General features: G+C 41.5%; 2 protein-coding genes across 8 annotated transcripts in view; one reads left to right on the forward strand and one right to left on the reverse strand.

Moving 5' to 3' along the window:
- Window positions 1-2655: 2655 nt before the first annotated feature.
- On the reverse strand, window positions 2656-11071 carry TMEM167A (transmembrane protein 167A). Its single transcript, XM_084833606.1, has 4 exons — window positions 11035-11071; window positions 7570-7679; window positions 5857-5891; window positions 2656-3528 (listed from the first exon to the last, which is right to left on the reverse strand). Exons 1-4 carry the CDS (start codon window positions 11035-11037, stop codon window positions 3458-3460), a joined length of 219 nt encoding a protein of 72 aa, XP_084689732.1. The 5' UTR covers window positions 11038-11071; the 3' UTR covers window positions 2656-3457.
- Window positions 11072-11201: 130 nt separating this feature from the next.
- XRCC4 (X-ray repair cross complementing 4) overlaps window positions 11202-19192 on the forward strand; it is a 194375-nt gene continuing 186384 nt past the window's right edge. Inside the window, exons 1-2 of one of the 7 annotated variants that reach the window (XM_084833601.1) lie at window positions 11203-11348; window positions 15860-16081. In XM_084833601.1, the coding sequence (XP_084689727.1) occupies window positions 16009-16081 (73 nt within the window). In that variant the 5' untranslated portion in view covers window positions 11203-11348; window positions 15860-16008. Of the gene's footprint in view, window positions 11825-15859; window positions 16082-19192 lie in introns of all 7 variants that reach the window. The other 6 variants (XM_084833599.1, XM_084833600.1, XM_084833604.1 and 3 more) reach the window with 6 other exon arrangements.

Consider the following 19192-nt stretch of genomic DNA (forward strand, 5'->3'; position numbering starts at 1 on the left):
CAGAGCACATGAGGCTGATACAGAAAAACCTTTCATTTAAAGGAACTGCAGGTAACAAGGCTGGGGGTGACAGAGGGGAGCAGTGGAAACCTTAAGACAGCTACTACCAGTCTGAGGGCTACTGAAACGTGATTACTCTGGATGTTTTCTGGGTGGTTACATCCCTCCCATGTAGTTATGTGGAACTTGTAAATGTGGTTTGTTTGGCTCACTTGGAAGTTGCTGTTCTGGGATGTTTTGCAGAATATAAACTATTGGCAGAATAGGTACTGAAACATGGTTTCTTTTGAAGTTCTGTAGCTTATTATGTCAATCCCATCTATTCATTTGTGACTGGTGAATTTGTTTGACTGGATGTTGCCATTCCGGGCCATTTTGCAGAAAATGGACTATTGCCCAGAATGGCTACTGAAGTGTGTGTGGTTTCTGTGGATGTTTGGTTTCTTCTTGCATCAGTCCCTTTAGGTTATATGTGACTGGTGAGTTTGGTTGAGCTGTCTCACATGGAAGTTGTCATTCCAGGCCATTTTTCTTGATTAAGTACTATTTCCCAGAATGGGTATTAGAACATGGTTTGTGTGGATGTTTTGTGGCTTATTGCATCCCTGCAATGCAGTTATGCACAACTGGAGAGTTTGGTTGATTTGGCTCATTCAGAAGTGGCCATTCCATTCCGTGTGTGTTCTGGGCATTATGGTGTTAATAATAATATAATATTGCAAGGGTTTTGGTCCTAAAATATTCTTCTAAAGTGTCTCTAACACATGCCACTATTTTTGGCATGGTTTCCTTAAATGAAGGGGCCATTCCAGCCCATTCCATTCTGTATTTTACACCATCCCTTCATTTTGTATATATGCCAAATAACCTGTCATTTGAAGTTTTAATTTTTCTAGTTAAATGTCTTGAAACTTATGACTTCTTCCAAATTCATCCTTGAACATACCTTTCCTCTCAAAAAGCAACCCCCCCCCCCCCCGTAACTACACGACAGACCTACTTTTCTCTTAACAAGACTGGTTTATGTTTCAAATTGTAACTCTCTTCCAAATGTATACTATTTGAAGCCTGAAGGTTGCTGTAGGAATACATGCCAAAGCTAATCTAATATTAAAGACTTATGATACGATTTAAGACTTTGGGTAGAAACTGAACCTTTTAATAAACACTACCTAGAGATTTCTGCTTTGGGATTCTTGAGCTGCATTTAAAAAAAGGACTGCAACTGCTTTTGTTCTTGTTTCAATTCTTAATAAGCATTATAGATACTGGGTTGGATCCAGATTTAGGTGCATGCAACTGGGCTGGTAGAAGCAGACTTCCCCGCTTTCTCCTCCCCATGGCAGCTCCTCCAAAAATGATACACAGAGGTTGGAGGGGACGACCCTACTGAATGGGGTAAGCTAGGGTGTGGGGAGAATGGAGAGCTGGATGGAGGCACCTTCCACGAATGGAGTTCTGCTGACAAAAGACGCCTTTCTAATTTTTAGAAAGGGCAGGGCAGAGACATTTGCTTCTGCCACTCCAGTTACACACACCTAAATTTGAATCCAACACACTGGATATTATGAACTACTTAGTGAATATGGTTTTGTACAAGCGAGAACACTACAGTAATGCATGTTATATTGCCCGATCACATTTTAAAATGAAGAGACAGGAACATTGAGTTAAATGTTAAAATTTTTAACATTTTGTATTTGGAAGCTTGATTGTGGTTATGCAATTGCCTCTCTCTTAAAAAGCTGCCAGAAACAGGTCTTTTGAACACAAAGAATAGGAAAGCTTAAATTTTTATCAGTGATAAAAATGAGAGGCTCTACACACAGAATTCTGAGCTGACTATGGTTAGCCCCTTGTAGTCCGCTCTTGAGGTACGTCACACACCACAAATTGTGAATTGCATACTGAGAGTTCTTTGCATTCTTGTTCTGCAAAAGCTGCATGTAAGATTATGCCATGTTACATCTCTTGCAAAGAATTTGAATCCACTGGCTGCTGACATCTCCCTCGTTTTCATGAATAAATTTACATCTTAATTGTGTGAAAACTACTGCCCGTTAAACATTCTCCAAAATATACACCAGGTTGCACCATTTTCTACTTCAGAGTACAGCAACATTTGCTAAACAATCCTTTTTTATTCTATGCTTGTTCATCCTTATTTACACAGATTAAGTTTGAAATATACAACTATATTCTGAGAATTCTCAGGAAAAGGCCATCACAAATAATTTGTAAAAATCACTAGGTAAAAAATACATTTGAGGATCACATAATATTTATATTACTTGTTAGATAAGACCAAACTCCAAAGAAATATTAGATTTATTCCCCACCCCACCCAAAATACTTATACATAAGCAGCTAGCCAGACAAATAGATGACCACAGTAGATCATTGATTTTAGTCCATCCTGGACTGTTATTATCTTATGGACTGCTTTTCCAGTTTTTGTATGAATTGTAGTGAAAATCCTAGTAGACAACTAAATATTGCTCAAATTTAAAAGCCAGATTTCAGGAAAATTTCTGGAAAGAAAATCTGGATTTTTACTCCATTTCCTAACAGCGGAAACAAATACATCTCTCATGCATTCAGAAAAGTTCCAGAATTGAATTCCCCACATAGATCATCAATGCACAGCACAGCACATCATTTTGTTTTGTTTTTATTAAAAATCAAATTAGGTTCAAGTTAAACCAAAAATATTTGATAGTAAGTGTTGGCTTTAACACAGAAAAGCATTTGCTTGATGAAATCATAGTGAACAAGATTCATTCCCTGTAAAATTATTTTTGATTATTGTACAGGCATTTTATCACTGTAAGATCTAATCTTAAAACATTCTCAACCTGCAGTACATATAATTCATTAGAAAATGTGTAATTAAAAAGTTTCTAATTTGAAATCCTCCGAGTTTTTGCTCTTATGCCTGTCTTTATCTGTCTCTCTCACAGTTAGACCACCACATATATTTTTATCTATACTGGTACACTAATATTGACCTGATTTTACTTTGTCTCTCTCCATCTACACATTAAGATTGTACTTATTGTTTTTGCATTTGTAATTTAAAAATGAAAATTTTGTAAAAACTTAGTAAAAGTTTTTAAAGGGTTTGGGTTTTTATATCAGCTCAGCTCTCAAAGAGAAGTATTAACTGGGTTTATAGTTGTCTGTCTTAAAATGACTTAGCTGAAATTGAGAAGACAGTTCACATCAAGGAACTCTGCATAATCCAGAAATATGACCATGTTAATTATAGCTGCATTCTTATAACTTAAGACACCATTGCTTTAACTGAAAATTGTGGAACAAATAGTGGAAGATATATCTTGTCCAACAGATACAAATAATTCGAGGTATAGAACACATTTTTCATCTTTTGTGTTTCCCCGAGTCTTTTATTCCACTGCAGTTTTGACAGCAATGTATTCCTGACATTTTCCAATTTTTATTGTACAAACAGAATACTGAAGGCCATTGCAATACAGCACACAGCTACATAAGGGCTCTTTCGCTCACCTGGAATAAGAGACAAAATTGAATTACTGGCTAATTCTCATTACACAAGCAAGTCTAACGTTTTTGTTGTTGAACAAATGCAATAATGTGAAGCAGGAAGATCAGCAAGAGAAAGAATACAGAAAATGAGAGTTACAGGCAACAGGTTAAGATGAAGTTTTTCTCCCACTTCAGTATCCACAGGGAACAGGGAAGATGTGCAAAATGTCAATTTCAACCTAATTTTCTGCCTAAATCAGTTCCAGTGAAGATTACAGGAATACCCTGGAAATGCTAAATCTGCAGCATTACAAAGAGTCTCAAGAAATACTCTCCATGTTTCAGAAGCTCTGCAGCAAATGGAAAGAAACTAGTGTGGGGGAGGTGGGAGAAGAGAATGCTTTCTTCAGGGCAAGTGGTATATCTAATGATAGCCCTGACCCCAGTAACGGAGTGTAGCTTCAGCGAAGTGAGCCATGACATCAACAACACTGTTGGATCAAGGGCACTTTTGTTGTGTGTTGCAATCCTCCAGAGTCATCCCTTTCCACGGCTAGCGAAACACAGTACAGCCTTCCCCTTGCACACAAGAGCATGAATTTGCCATCTGAGACTCTTAACCAATATGTACTGCCAGTAAAATGTTTAAGATATTACCTTGGGCAATAATGTAACACACAACTGTTGCAGTATATATGTTTGGTAACATTAAAAAAAATCTTCTTTTAATGGAAGAAAGATTGTAATACCCGAATTAATTGAATAAATACATAAATAAAATGGCCAAAGCTTCCAAAATACTGGTGTGCTCAAATGAATTGGCATACAAGTATTCTCTCACACATCCCTGGCTGCCCAACTTTGCATAAGAAGTCTTTCCACAGCCATAAACAGTGCATTGACTCTTCCCATAAGTAAGGACACCACAATTACAAGACATTGTCATCATCTGGCACACATTTAATTAAATAGCAAATAGTTGTGTGAATTAATGTCTGCAATTTCACATCTGTTTAGAATTAATGTTGAGGAAGCCCACCTCCTACAGTTTTACAGTTTTCATATGTGTTGTACTTTTCTGCTCTTAATTTTCTTGAAAGAGGTATCTATCATCCATTAGGATGAAACGTCCATTAGCACCACTTTGCAAATAGGCAAGTTTGTCTGATTAAACGTACAGACATACAAAAGGCTGATGAAACACAAGGGGCAGAGTTGCCTTCTACGTTCATGTAGATTTGCACTTTTCTTTTATAGAAAGAGAAGAAGTGTTAAAATAGTTAGAAGAGGAAAAATTCAAATCACATACTGTCCTAGAATTTCTGAATCTTCAGACAAGAAGCTCATTTGTAGCTTGTTCTAATCATAATAAGGCCATATAAAATCTACCATATATTTGGGTCAAACTAGACAAGACAATTGTGCTAATTAATAACCCCATGAGGTGGCACTGAGGAATGAAAAACTGGCATTCTGGGAAAGGTTGTTCACCATTTTCCTCCTGTGCCCTTTTCTCCATCAAAATACCCGCATCCCCTCTCTGCATTTTCTCTGATGGTAGCAGAGAAAGACATATCCAGATGCTGTGCCCATCTTTCTCCCCTTCCACAGAGTGAAAAGCAGGGCGCAGTGGGTTAGACTATTAATTAGCAAAACCAAACCTGTGGGAGACATTAAATTTCCCACACCACATCAATTCTGGTTGTATGCTACAAACAGAACTTTATTGGGAAAAAATAACTAAAGATTTCTTCATGGTAAGAATTACTGCTTAAAATGTTGTGAACGCAGAGCGTTTCAGCTATTGGGCAGTATAGAAATGTAAGAAATATATAAAAAATAAAATACCTTGCTCTTCACATTTATCTATCAGGTTTAAATCCAGCCCTTTCTCCACTGAGTTCAGAGCAGCATATATGCAGTCTTCTCATTTTAATCTCAGAACAACCTTGTGAGGTAAATTACTCTAACAGTGCAATTCTATGCATGTCTACTCAGCAAAAAGCCCCAATGAGGACAATGGGACTCAATCCCAGTTAAGTGTGCACAGGATTCCAGCCTAAAGCAATCTACCTCTGGCCTTTTTGTTAGGCAATAGCCTATAGGACATTTTTGCTCTTAGATATTAATTTGTAATATTAGTAATCATACATTAAGAAATCTCTTTACAGAAGCTGAAATGTCAGAAAAGAGTTTTTTATATACCAAAAATATACCACTGGCATTTTTTTTAAAGCAAATATAGGCATGCTTAGACGTCACCCACCCACCACCACCACCCCACCTGTGTGTGCGTGCACGCGCGCACACACACACAGTTTTTCTTGGTGGCAGAACACACACACTTACCAATCCTGGCACACTTCCAGAATATGCCCAATAATCTGAAAATATATTAAGAAAAATTAGAAAAAATGCAACATTCTGTATTTTAACTCTGACAGTTCTATACAATTTAAATAGGAGATACGGTACCCATGGCTAGGATCCAAAAAGTGGCTTTTAAGCATGCCTAAAGATTCAGGCATGCCTTGTTGGATTTTTGCATTTTTAATTTGAAAAAGAAACCACCATTGTTATATCACAAACTGCTTTAGATGTTCCCTCAGTTTGTCATGCAACTTATTTGGGTTGTGGTGATGGTGATGTTTTTTTCTGAAGTCCTCAAGACCCCCTGGGGATAGCTGCACTTTTAAAAATACTAACCCATTCTTTTATTCATATAGATGAGATGGGTATTTGCCCCAATCTACTAAGGAAAACCAGCAAAAAGTCCCTGTCTAATCTGTTCCTTTTATTATCTCAAGCCACACAGTACAAAGTTTACTTTTCTGGCCATTGTGGGGAGGAATTGTGAAATTCTTCTTACTGGCATTTGAATCTTTCTAACATAATACTATTCACATTGAAACACAGTTTTTTTCTGGTAATTGCAATCACCTAACCCAGGGGAGGAAGTGGAAGTTCTGAACTGCTCTTTGGAGACAGTTTTGGAACGGATGAGGAACAAACTGAAACTTAATCCAGACAAAACAGAAGTACGATTGGTCGGTGGTTCTGATGGTTTCAGAGGAGATTTCAGCTTGTTTGGGGTAGGACTGCACTCCCCTGAAGAAACAGGCTTGCAATTTGGGCTTGCAGTTTGGGGTTGCTCCTAGATCCATCCAGACCCTTCTGCATATGCAGGTGGTGGCGGCGGCTAGGACTGGTGTTTTTTTTTTAAACAACTTCATCAGATCCTTCCCTGGAGAAGTGAGACCAGGCCATAGCCATTCATGTCTACGTTGGATACTGTAATGCACTCTTTGTGGGGCTGCACCTGAAGACAGTACAGAGTACAGATTGTATTATGTCAGTTGTGTACCAGTTGCTGGCTACCAATTTGTTTCTAAGCTCAACTCAAGGTGCCATTGTTGGCTTTTAAAGCCGTAATTGGCTTGGAAGGAGGGTATCCTAGGAATTACTCTGTCTCATGAACCTGCCTGAGAACTTCATTTAGCTCCTGAGGTCTTTCTTATAGTCTTTCTACTGATGGAGCTTCACTTGGTGCAGAAAAAGGAAGGGCCTTTCAGATTATAGAGTGAGGTCCCTGGGAAATATATCTGGCTCCTTCGTTGCCTGCTTTCAACTGGCACTTATGACAGTTTTGTTTCAGCAGCCATTTTTTGTTAGGGCCTTTTAGGATTTGCTGTGTTTGCTATTTGCTCTTTTATTAGATTTTATTTGATTTATATTTTAGTTTAAATTGGAAGCTATCTTGTGTATTCATCACAGAGAAAGGTGGGATAAGGCATTTATAATAAATAAGAAATTAACCTCCAATTTCCTCTCTCCAATATTCCAAGGAGCAAAATCTCACAGTTGCTTTAAAAGAAGGGTCTCCTTTTTATGGAGATGAAAATTAACTGTAATGATAAATGAATTAAACTGTGGAGTTAAGCTTTCAAGGATTAACAGTGCTTAGTACAAATGTGTTGACAATCATAACATTTTGCAAAGAAAATTAATACAAGTAATTTACATGTATTTCCCCTTCCCCCAAATTTTTAGATATTCACATACCCAGTTTGATTGTTATCCAGTAATTTGGGAGCCAAGGATCTTATGTATGCACAAGTACATATAAGCAGCAAGATTACTGTCAGAAGACTCTGAAAATTGAAGATCGCAGACTAAAAGAAAAAAGTAATATAAAATCAGAGTTACGACTCAGTCTTTAAAAGTTCTTCCTGTCCCATTCATTAGTTCCTCCATCCCTGCCAGTGAATAGAAAAAGGAGATTTTCGAGGGCCCGTTACATTTTTACATTGTGAACCACTCCAGTATATCCACACTCCCTAAGGGAGCAATCCTATGGGGAGAGGCGGCCGCCTCTGAACTCAGAGGCAACTGCCTATCCAATGCAGGGTGGGCGAAGCGTGGAAGGGATTTTCTCCTCCGTGCTCCCACCACCCTGCATTTGCAGTTAGCCGGCCAATTTCCGCTGTCTAGCTGTGAGACTTCAGAGTGGGGGGAGGGGACAGGGCCAGACAATGCATAGGGTGCATTGTACTGGCACTTCTGTGCTCCCCGCCCCTCCCTGTCCCCAGGAACACCCCCTTTTGCCCTGCTCTGCTCTTCCAAGCCCAGAGACGATCTGTGCTGCCAACAAGGCAGCGGGGAGGCGCTTTTCCAGGAACCGACCTCGAAGCATGGGCTACGAAGTTGGTTCCCAAAAACCAAACAATCCTACAGCTGTCTAGCAGCTATAGGGTTGTACCCTAAGTTGCCTAAAAGAAAACACAGATACTTTTCCAAAACAAGGTTGCCTTTACTAGTAGCATATGGACCACAAACTAACCTGAAGTTTTAATTTGCAAAACCAACAAAAATAGATAATGAAAAAGCAATCCAAAGCTCTTGATTTACTGCTTAACATGTATTATACAAGTAGCTCATCATTATGATGGGTCGGGTGTACACAGATGGAGGACCTGTATATTTCAAGGACACTTTGGGGCACAGTGAATCTCAGACATACACTGCTCTCACTTGGCCACACTCCATCAGTGAGAGGCAAGCTTCAGAAGGGATAGGAGGGGAGGGAAGAGTTTGCCCTCACTGAAACACCATAGGAGTGAGTTACAGCCACTGGGGTATACATTAAAGGGTTAATCTTGGAGACATCATTGAAGTGGGCAGGCCTACCTCTGCTCCCATCAGCCACTAAGAACCAAGTCTTCTCCTGTCATTGGATAAGGGCAATAAGCTCAGCTGCAGAGTGCATGCTCAGCATGCTCAAGGTCTGAGGTTTAATTCCAGCATCTCCAGGTTGGGGAAGTCTCCTGCCTGAAATTATGGAATGCCACTGCCAGACAGCGACAACAAGACTGGGAGCTATATAGACGAATAGTTTCTTCTTTTGTTCCTACCTGCATAGCCTCATCATGGATTCTATTTCTTGGTTATGCTTGAGTGTGATTGAATGTTGGGACCTGCCTTTGTATGTAGAGATACTTGGATTTGGTCATGTAATATCATTTTGGCTATAGCTTCTAACTTACAAGCCTCAACAGATGAAGTTGATATACAAGAAACAGATGTCAGCCTATTTTAGACAAAAGAGTGATATAAATAGTATAAAGTGAAAAGTCCACTTAACTTTAGAACAGAGAAAAGGCAGAGCTTATAGCATGGGGATAGGGAACTTTTGGCCTGCAGGGGGTTTCCATCCAGCCTGCCAGCTTCTTCCCCAGGCCCTGCCCCTCTCCCAGGAGAGAGAGCTACTTACTTCCAAGGCTTATCTTGCTTACTTGTGAGTAAATATGAAGAAGCTTGGTATTTGGAATGCTATTTGAAAGTGCTGCTACGATTCAGTTCTGCTTATTTCTGAGCAGACATGTAAAAGCCTTGTCATGCTTACTTATGAGTAGGCTTAAAATTAGTAATAATCACATCTTGGCCTTGCCCACAGATGGAATGCAGCCCCCTAGACCTTTTCCACATTGGAATTTGGCCCTCGGGTTGAAAAAGGTTCCCCACTTCTGCTACAGCAGAACATCCATGTTCTCACTTGCTATGGCCAAGATCCAAAGTCCTATAACTAGTTCTGTACACCGAATGGGGGACTTGTACTCTTAAGCTGCAGCCACGCATGCCACATGACAAACCACGTTTGAAACTATGGAGAGTTTCAAATGCAATTTGTGGTATTGTGCTATTCATACAATCAAAACGCCAGTGATGAGCACAACCAAAGTCCCCAGGGTTCACCTAACGTAGCTGTTTTGATCGTGGTCCATGTATGCACACTTTGAACCCAATCAAATTAACCCTCCCTCCATCACTCGTCACCTGGTAGCAGCCATTACACGAGGCTGTAGCAGAGGGAGTGAAAGGAGGCAGGACCTTCATAAGCTCTATTGAGAAACCATCTCCATCAGGCTTTTCCTCTCCTTTAACTATCATCCAGCATCAACCATCCTAGCAGGCTGCAGCAGAAGCTGCCTTGACACCATTAGCTGTCTAAGGTAGGTTATAAATGTAATAATTAAAAAAGGAAAGGGAAGCAGGATCATTCTACTGTCTCAGCTGATTTGGCTCAACCCAGTTCCCATGCCCTATTGCAACTAAGCCTGTAATCAAGCCTAAGCATGCATAACTGAAACCACCACAATTTTCCCCTGTTTATCCATGTACACACAATAGAATGTACAGTTTAGTCCTACTGAACTTAAATACGAAGTGCCCAGAAACATTATGGCTGCAATTCTATGCACTCTCACCTGGGAGAAAGCCACACTGAAAATAGTAAAACTCACCACTATGTAAACACTGAAAGGATTGCACCGCACAGATATAAGAATCTACTGTTTCTAGCGGCCTTGAGTGCTATTTTTTAGTAGAAAGGTGGCATACAAAATAAATAAATAATGATGTAGTGGATGCTGCTTGCTACTTGACACAGACAGCAATTAGCAAAATCATTAAACCTAGAGAGAACACACAAGAACTGTATGAAAACTACGCAATTCTACAGAAGTACATCAGTAATAAGAGTATTAATGAACTTGCAAAGAATTTCAGTGCTGTTCTGGAGTTATGTAAAAGTAAAATATTTGAATACTTGGGGTTAAAACTCCAGGTAAGACAGCAGTATATAACTAACTAGAGCGGAGAAGACTTTAAAAAGGGGTGGGGGGCGGTTTACCACGAGAATTTCACCATCGCATCGCGCGCGGGCGAGGAGATGGCAGGGAAAAGGATTAGCATTGCGTCGCCCTTCACGACACTAGCAGTCTTGTTCAGGCTAGACCGCTACTGCAGTCCAAGGGAGAGACTGTATTGGGGAGGAGGCAGAAGGTGGGCAAGGTTCCATGGGGGGCATCAAAGTGCCCATCGCTGAGAGGAGCCTGATGGCCTCATTCCCACCCCCAGCCGAATCGCTAAGCGCCGAGCCTTACAAACGCGGGAAGGCAATGACCGGGCAGTCCGAACTGAAGGGGGGAAACAAAGCCCCCCTCAGCCGCCCCCGAACGCCGCTCTTACCATAGTTACGCACCGCCGCGAGCCACCTCACACATCCGGTAGCCAAGGGGCGGGACACGGAGGACACAGACCCCTCAGGCGCCTGCTCATTGGCTGAGGTAGAGTGAGTCCCCGGATAGGCGCCCGCGAAGACGGGATCGGTGTTCTGGTTGGCGGAAGTGGAGGCGGGAGGTGGGTGGGACGGGCTAAGTAGGAGGTTGTGGGTGGGGCAACGGGACGGGGCTGGGATGTCGTTGGCTGAAGAAAGCAAAGGGGGAGGGCGCTTTAAAGAATATTATTATTAAAGAAGCCGGAAGTGGGATTTTCTGAGGTAGGTAAGTGACGGCCGAGGAAGGGAAGTGTGTTAATGGAGCAGTGGGATTCTTCTGCCATTTTAATAACAGGCGGTGGACTGGCAGGCCGAGAAGTTCCTTCCCCGGGGCTCCTTGAGCGGGTGCGTGTAAAAGAGGAGGAGGAGGAGTTGTTCTATTAAAGCGTTTCTCTTGCTCCTCCTCGTGTTCCTCCTGTGGCGGGGTGGGGACTGGCATTCCCCGTAGGCAGAGAGGTCGCTTGGAGTTCTTTTGGCGCTCGCGTGCCTGCGTGGGCAGGGCGGTTGGAGTTGCTCAGCTCGCCCCTCTTACCTCACCGTGTCGTCCGTGCGCTGTGGTCGCGGAGCAAAACTTCGTCAACCTGGGACGGTTTAGTCTAGCAATAACTCGCGTGATGCAGCAGTCGTCAGAACTCGCAATGAAGGCATCTTCTCTGGGGAGAGAGGTGTCGTGGAACGAGGTGGTGCCCTGGTGCAGGCTAGGTAAAGTTAGGCCCTGGACGTCATGGTCTTACTGGGAGGCCCTTTAGAGTGCCGTGTGTACTCTAAACTGAAGTAATCTTCAGTTGTGAAACACACAACAAACATTTCGCTTCTTCCCTCCACACAATTCCATGCGTCTCAGCTGCTTCTACCCTCCTGGTATGTTAGCCAGCCCAGATAAAAGAAAGAAATACCCTGAGCATATGCAGTTTCGCATTTTAAACTCAGATCATAGTACCATCGTGACGACAGGAGTAAAATGACGTTTGCTGCCATCCGCCTTCCACCGATACTGAACATGCTTAGGATTAAGCACTATTTTATTGTAGAAAAGGATAATATATATATATTTAAAGTAAAAGTAATAAAATGAGCATCTGTCATGTACATGCTTGGCTGGCTACCCCCCTGACTGTAACATGCTTTCAAAAATACGAAGAAAGGATGCTATGGTGAGCAGTGTCAGTCCCAGTGGGCTGTGGCATACCCATGTTAGCTAAGTTGCTGACATTGGGTCTGTTTGGGGACTTCCACCTCAAGGTCCAGACATAACTGCACTGCTGGAGGGGTGCCAGATAGGTCTTCCTGTATGGGTGATGGCCTGGATTTTTTTTTTTTTAACTTGCTGCTTTTTAATCCCACACTTGTTCCAAGAAGCTCACAGCACTGGACATGTCCTTTTATCTTCTCAGTGAGCCTGTGAGGAAGCTTAGGCTGAGAAATTTCTGTCCAAAGGTCACCCAGTGAGCTTCATAGCTAAGGGGAGGTTTGAATCTGGTTATCTCTGTTCTGAGCCCTGTGGTTTTCAGTTTTCTTCTTTTGGGGGAGGGGGAGGGATCACCTGCAACTGATTTCCTGCAGAACCCAATCCCTTTTCTATGCCCCCCCCCCCACACATACAAATAGATATTTAACAATTGTAATAAGTAATGTATTGTTCAGACTGACCTATGGAACCCTGGTTGAAAAACTGCTGTACCTACTATACCACATTGACTCTGTGGTGTAGAATACTGGTTCAAATATATATATGAGGAAGACCCCTTTCCCCCATGAGGTGTTTTATTGTGGGGGGAGGAGTATGGTAATCTGTTTATTGGAAGGTATTCTAGATGCTAATAGGGTTATAGAATCACGGAATAGTAGGGTTCGAAGGGACCTGCAGGACCATCTTGTCCAACCCCCTGCTCATGCAGGAATCCAAGTCAGAGCATCCCTGATAGATGGCTGTCCAATATACTTGTTCAGCAAATTGGATTTTTGTTTATGAGATTATTGCTCCTTTGGTAAAACAGTTATAGGGCCAAAAGGTGATTTTCTTTTTTCTAGGATGTATTCCTAGGCACGCTTATTTTGAATAAGCCCCATTGAACTCAGTCAGTATAGGATTGCATTACAAATCAATCTTCTCTGTCTTTAAAGCCTTCTAAATGGCATGTTCTTCCTTGACTTGTTTGGGGAAAGAGACTATCACAGGCCATGTGTTTGTTTATATAATTTATATAAAATAAAAAGATTCACGTTACTGCTTCCACAAGAAGCTAAGAATTACCTTGATCAGACCAAAGGTCCAACTAGTCCAGTAAAGTGTGCAAAATATCCCAGGTTCAATCCCTAGCATCTCCAGGTAGAATCGGGAACTGTCTGAAACAATGGAGAGCCACTGTTAGTCACTGCACACAGTACAGAGCTAGATGGACTAATGATTTGACTTGGTTATAAGACAGCTTCCTATGTTTAACAATATACCATATTTACAAATACTAAATTGCACACCAATAAACAGTAGTGAAATAAACCTCAAGCATGAATAGTTGAAGAAAACTGGTCTTAATAAGCATCCTTTTAATAACAGTATTTGTATATACACCTTATCCACACAGCTCACCCAAATGCTATTACTTTTGTGGAAATATGTATTGAACTGCTGTGTTTCATGAAAGTTGCTAATGTGTGTGATACTCTGGATTTAGGAAAGCACCTGATTTTTTAAGAGCAGCTTGGTATTTGTCCTTCAGTAGTTGTAGAAATATTTAAGTAGTATTTAGGATATTGAATATAACATAGAAGTCTTGTGGGTCAGACCAAAGATCTATCTAGTTCAGCATCCTGTTTCCTACACTGGCCAACTAGATTCCTCTGGAAAGTTCACAAGCAAGATATTAAGGCAAAAGCCCTACTTGCTGCTCTTTCCCAGCAACTGGTATTCAGAGACATGCTCTGATCCTGGAGATGGCATATACCCATCATACCTAGTAGCTATTGATAGCCTTACCTTATCTTGATAGTTAATGGCTGTCACCACATCTTGTGGTTGTTTAACTAGTTATGTGGGCAGAAGATGTACTTCCTTTTGCCTGTCCTGAATCTATCACCATTTAGCTTCATGGGATGACCCTGGATTCTGCTATGATATGAGGGAGAAATACACATCCACTTTGTCCAAACCATACATAATTTTATGAACCTCTGTCCAGTCCCCCCTTGTGTGCCTTTTAGACTATAAAGCCTCAGATGTTGCAACCTTTCCTCGTAGAGGAGTTGAACTAGCCCCCTGATCATTCTGGGTGTCCTTTCCCGCACTTTCTATAATACCCTCTTTAAGATGTGGGTACAAGAACTGTACACAGTATTACAAATGTCACACCATAGATTTGCTTAAAGGCATTACAATATTGGCAGTTGTATTTTCTATCTAGGATGGAATTAGCCTTTTTCACAGCTGCTGCACACTGGGTTGATGTTTCATTGAACTATCTGCCATGACCCCAAGATCTCTGTACTGGTCAGTCACCATTGGTATATATGTGAAGTTGGGATTTTTTTGCTTAAGTGGCCTGGTTCACACAGTCACCATGGCTTAAACAAGCTATGTATGGTGGCTTGTTTAAACTGTGCCATGTGCCGGCTGCCATTTGCTTAATTACCCGCCTGGGCATGGCTTGTTGTATTGGCGGAGCCCAGGCGGCATGGCTTGTTGGAGGGGGAAACAGCTCAACAACAGCCTATGGGTTACACACCCTTTTCCCCAGCCCCCAAAAGAAAGATTTTTTTCCCCTATGCCAGCCCCACACTCAGCCACTCCATTCCCTATCTGGTGCTCCGTACCCCTGTGTGAGTGAGTGAGAGAGAGAGAGAGAGAGAGAGAAATGAGGGAAGGGACTCGGAAGGGAGAGAAAAAGAGCAAGGCTAGGGTCTGGAGGGAGGCGGAAATAGTGAAAGAAAGAGCAAGGCTAGGAGAGGGAAAAACGGCAAGGTAAAGAGGTGTGGAGAGAAATAGCAAGACCAGTGGCTGGGTGAGAGGGAGATATAACAAGGTGGAGGAGAGAGAAAGAGCGTGTCTAGAGGTTAGGAAGGGGGAAACAGTGAGATAAAGGGAGAGAAATAGAGTGGCTAGAGGCTGGGAGGAAGGAAGAAATAGCAAGGCAAAGTGGTAGAGGGGATGGAAAGAGCGAGGTAAAGGGATTTGGGCGAGGCTATTGGTGGGAGTAGGGAGAGAAGGGAAAGTTCTGTGTGGGCAGAACAAGACTGGGTGCGGCCAGGAAGCAACTCTTCTCTTCCTGCTCACTGAACAGCTGATCAGCGGCAGTTTTGCTAACAGGAAGAAAACCTGGTGCTCTAACATTTTTCAAGTTTTTAAATTAAAAATAAATTGTTGAAGGGGTCAGGGAGTGGAGAGCTTTGTGGGTACCATTGGAGTCCCTTGCAGGTGGTATGGTGCCTGCGAGCGCAATGTGGGGACCCCTGGCCAAGAACTTCATCTTCTCACTACTATCTGCTTCAGTTCTAGCATGAGTAACTGCCCTACATCTTCCACAGTGAAGAGAGACACAATTAATTCTTCTTTTCTGTGGTCTCATCCTCCTTTAACAGATCTTTAATTTCCTTGCCATTCAATGGTACAACTGTATTCCTATCCCATTTTCTGCATACATTGTATTTAAATAATTTTTTTATTGTTGCTCTTAATGATTTTAGCTATATGCACTTCAAAAACTTTTTTTTATATCCCTTATTGTCTACTTACACCCATAGATGTTACTGCATCCTGGAGTAATGTTGGATATAAGAGAACACCTGGGCTGTGCACCTTGTTACAGACACAACAGCAAGAAGTTAGAATGGATGCAAGCAATTTATCTGCAAATGTATAGCAAACCTGTTACAGCAGGCTGTTAAGTTTGATGAAAAATGATTTAATAGACCCTTCAAGACGCAAGAACAGCTCTACTGTACAGCATCCTATAGAATGCAATGGTAGCTGAGAAGTTCTCTTTGACACTGCAACATAGGCTTTCAAATAAGGTCTATAATATATTTGGCCAGAGTCAAACTGGGGTTTGTGACATTTTTGCTCTGTCTTTCATTCTTGCAGGTTCATTAACCTCAGTTCCTCAGTCTTACTGTGAAGCTGCAGGAGAGCTTGCCTAGGAGTAACCATTTCAGTGGCCTATGTCAATTACTTATTCCAAGTATCAACAAGGCCAGAGCCAGAAGAGTCAGTGGAACTGGTAGAAAAATCCCCCATAGAGTTCTGGGAACTAATAGGACCCAGCAATCTCTGGGAGCAGATCATTGGTTTAAGACGCTGAACTGCAGACTGGAAGGTCGGCAGGTCAGCAGTTCGAGACCCGAGTGCCGCGTGACGGAGTGAGCTCCCGTCTTCAGTCCCAGCTTCTGCCAACCTAGCAGTTCGAAAGCAAGAAATTGCAAGTAGATAAATAGGTACCGCCTCGGTGGGAAAGGTAACAGCGTTCCGTGCACCTCGGTGTTCAGTCATGCCGGCCACATGACCACGGAAGCGTCTTCGGACAGCGCTGGCTCTTCGGCTTAGAAACGGGGATGAGCACCGCACCCTAGAGTCGGACATGACTGGTTGGGGACAACTTTACCTTTACCTTTCATTCTAATAGATTTCCCATCTCAACAGAGGATTAAAACTGATGGGATATTACTTTAAACAGGTAATGATAAGGGAGTGCTAACCAGCCCCTTGCCCCCACAATATATACTTCATCCAGATCTAGATAAGAACAGAACACAAAGTATTGTGTTACTATTTATGTACATGGTAATGATGACTCTTTAGGAAAGTCTAATCATTGTCAAGGCTGTCATGAAGTCTTGATCCATGTTTAACAAGGTGTTTTTAGCTTGAAAGTCAATACTGTCTGAGACCATCTTAACTCAGGAATACTCACGTATGATCCATTTTAGTAATGGCTTTATATAAATTGGATGTTTGATATAAACGTAAAATAATCCAGGAGGATTTCATTCTATTGACATTGTTTACAAATCCTGTGGATGTAGGTCTACCGTTGTTTCAAAGATGCCTTTCAAACTGTATGCATGACACCTTCTGAAGCAAGGGACTGGGTGCCTCCACTACCCCAAACTGCCCTCCTCCCTGCTTCACCCCCTTGTTGGACCAGAGAGGGTTTATAGAGGTATCACTGGTTCAGAACATTCAGCAACAGTGTTTATTTAAACATGCCAATAATGTCCATATTTCCTGATGAGGGGAGATGTGAATGGCCAAAATAGGAAGGGAAGAAATATCAACTTGTATTTTGCATTTGAAGAAATACCTATATTTCTCTCTCTAAATTAATTCCTAAATATGTCTTCTAAAATCTGAGTGTAGATTTTATATATTTTGCAATGTTATCGGACAGATCTTTATTTAACATAAAGTTAGGCTACCATTAAGGGTGGAACCCTTTCCACTTGTAAATGTCAACTTTTACAACCATGGCTCTCTTCAAGCAACCCTTCCAAGTTGTTGGCTCAGCTCATTAATTCTTAACCGACTTTAGTGTTCTGGCAAAAAGACTGCTGCCTATCTTGCTGTCATTAAATTATTTCCTTCATTTCAATTAAAAAAATCTTATTTCCTTCCCTCTAGAGTTCAGAAGGTACATCAAGATTTAGGCCACACCTGAGACTGGTTTATTAATTTCTATTTTGTTTCTAATTTTAATTACACTTCCTTCATATAACAAGAGTTGCAATCAAGTTGAGTTGGCAGCTTGAACATTTAGCTGAAGTTCCAGTTTGAATGTTTAATGGAAAATTATTTAAAATGATCCAGAAATCCCACGTGGCTATGCGGACAAAGGCCAAATTAAATCCCATCCAATACACAGAGGAGTACAGGTGGCAGGAAACTGATTATGGCTGAGTTTGCGTCTTCGATAAGTGTTGGCTTCAGTTGCCTTCAGGAGATCTAAAGGTCTTTTCGCTATAAAACATGCTGGGGAATTGAGGTTTATCCCTTCCATCTTAAGGGGGAAATGATCTACAATACTAATGACTGTTTACAAAAGTATTGCTTTAGGTCTATCATCTACTCTCAAAAATGAAAAATGTGCTTCCTTTATTGGAGAAAAAATAAATGACCTGAGAATGTGAAATTTAGACGCCCTCTGAGACATTTTGGCAAAAGAAAGCAGAAAACACAGGAAAGACATAGCTACATAGAACTGTCTATATGTCGCATTACTTTTTTGCTGTAATATACATTTTGTGTCAGCTTCAGTTAAATGTCTAAATATTGTCATAGCATTTTTATAATTGTAATGCTGATGTTGAGTTGCTATTGATTTGTACAAATTCATTGATGGTGGGATAAAAAAGAAACGTGCCTCAAAGATTTAGGTGCTTCACAAATTCAGAGGTGTTCTGTTGCATGGAAGCATAACAGTTATCCATCTATAGGTATTTTCAAAGGGTGCGGGGAGAACCTACCCATTTTTGAACAAGCGGTTATGGTGTCATATACAACAATAGTATTATTCCCATGGGTTTGTTGAGCTTTTAAAATGTTGTTTTTATGTATTTTGTGGGTCAGGCTATATATAGAATAGTATCATAGAGTAGTAGGGTTGGAAGGGGCCTACAGGGCCATCGAGTCCAACCCCTCCCATCAAGTCCAACCTCCTGACATGCTGAACTTAGCATAGTACTATAGTTATAGAAACACAAGGTGTAATCAGCCAGAGTTAATAAATGTCAAGTCCTGTTGGGTTAGAGCCAGATTTAGTCATACTCTGAGTAGGCCCATTGAAACTAATGCAGTTTAAATTAGTCATAACTGACTTGAAGTTTTTCTGACAACAGTTTTCTCCCCTGGTGGCTAGTATCACGTTGCTGGCCCCCACTACTGGGATTTCCAGAGGCTACAGGGAAGCATGCATGTGGGTTCTGTGAGAAGTGGGGGGTTATTTTTCTGCAGGGACTGGGAGTTCTCTACAATGTGTAGAAGCATTCATTAGCCCTACAGACACCCTCCCCCTATGAAGACACCCTCCAATTCTGCACCCTCAGTGTCGCACGTAGACCCTGAAGATAGTATCCATCCTAGAG

Source organism: Heloderma suspectum, chromosome 2 (genome assembly GCF_057233095.1).
Source record: "Heloderma suspectum isolate Gila_16-S chromosome 2, 16-S_ref, whole genome shotgun sequence".
Lineage (NCBI taxonomy): Eukaryota > Metazoa > Chordata > Lepidosauria > Squamata > Helodermatidae > Heloderma > Heloderma suspectum.

What these genes read in the sequence shown, in the direction of transcription:
- TMEM167A (XM_084833606.1), bottom strand. An exon ending in CTGGATAACAATCAAACTGG is followed by an intron (nt 5,892 to 7,569) that starts GTATGTGAATAT and finishes ATATATTTTCAG; the next exon opens with ATTATTGGGCATATTCTGGA. An exon ending in CTGGAAGTGTGCCAGGATTG is followed by an intron (nt 3,529 to 5,856) that starts GTAAGTGTGTGT and finishes CTCTTATTCCAG; the next exon opens with GTGAGCGAAAGAGCCCTTAT.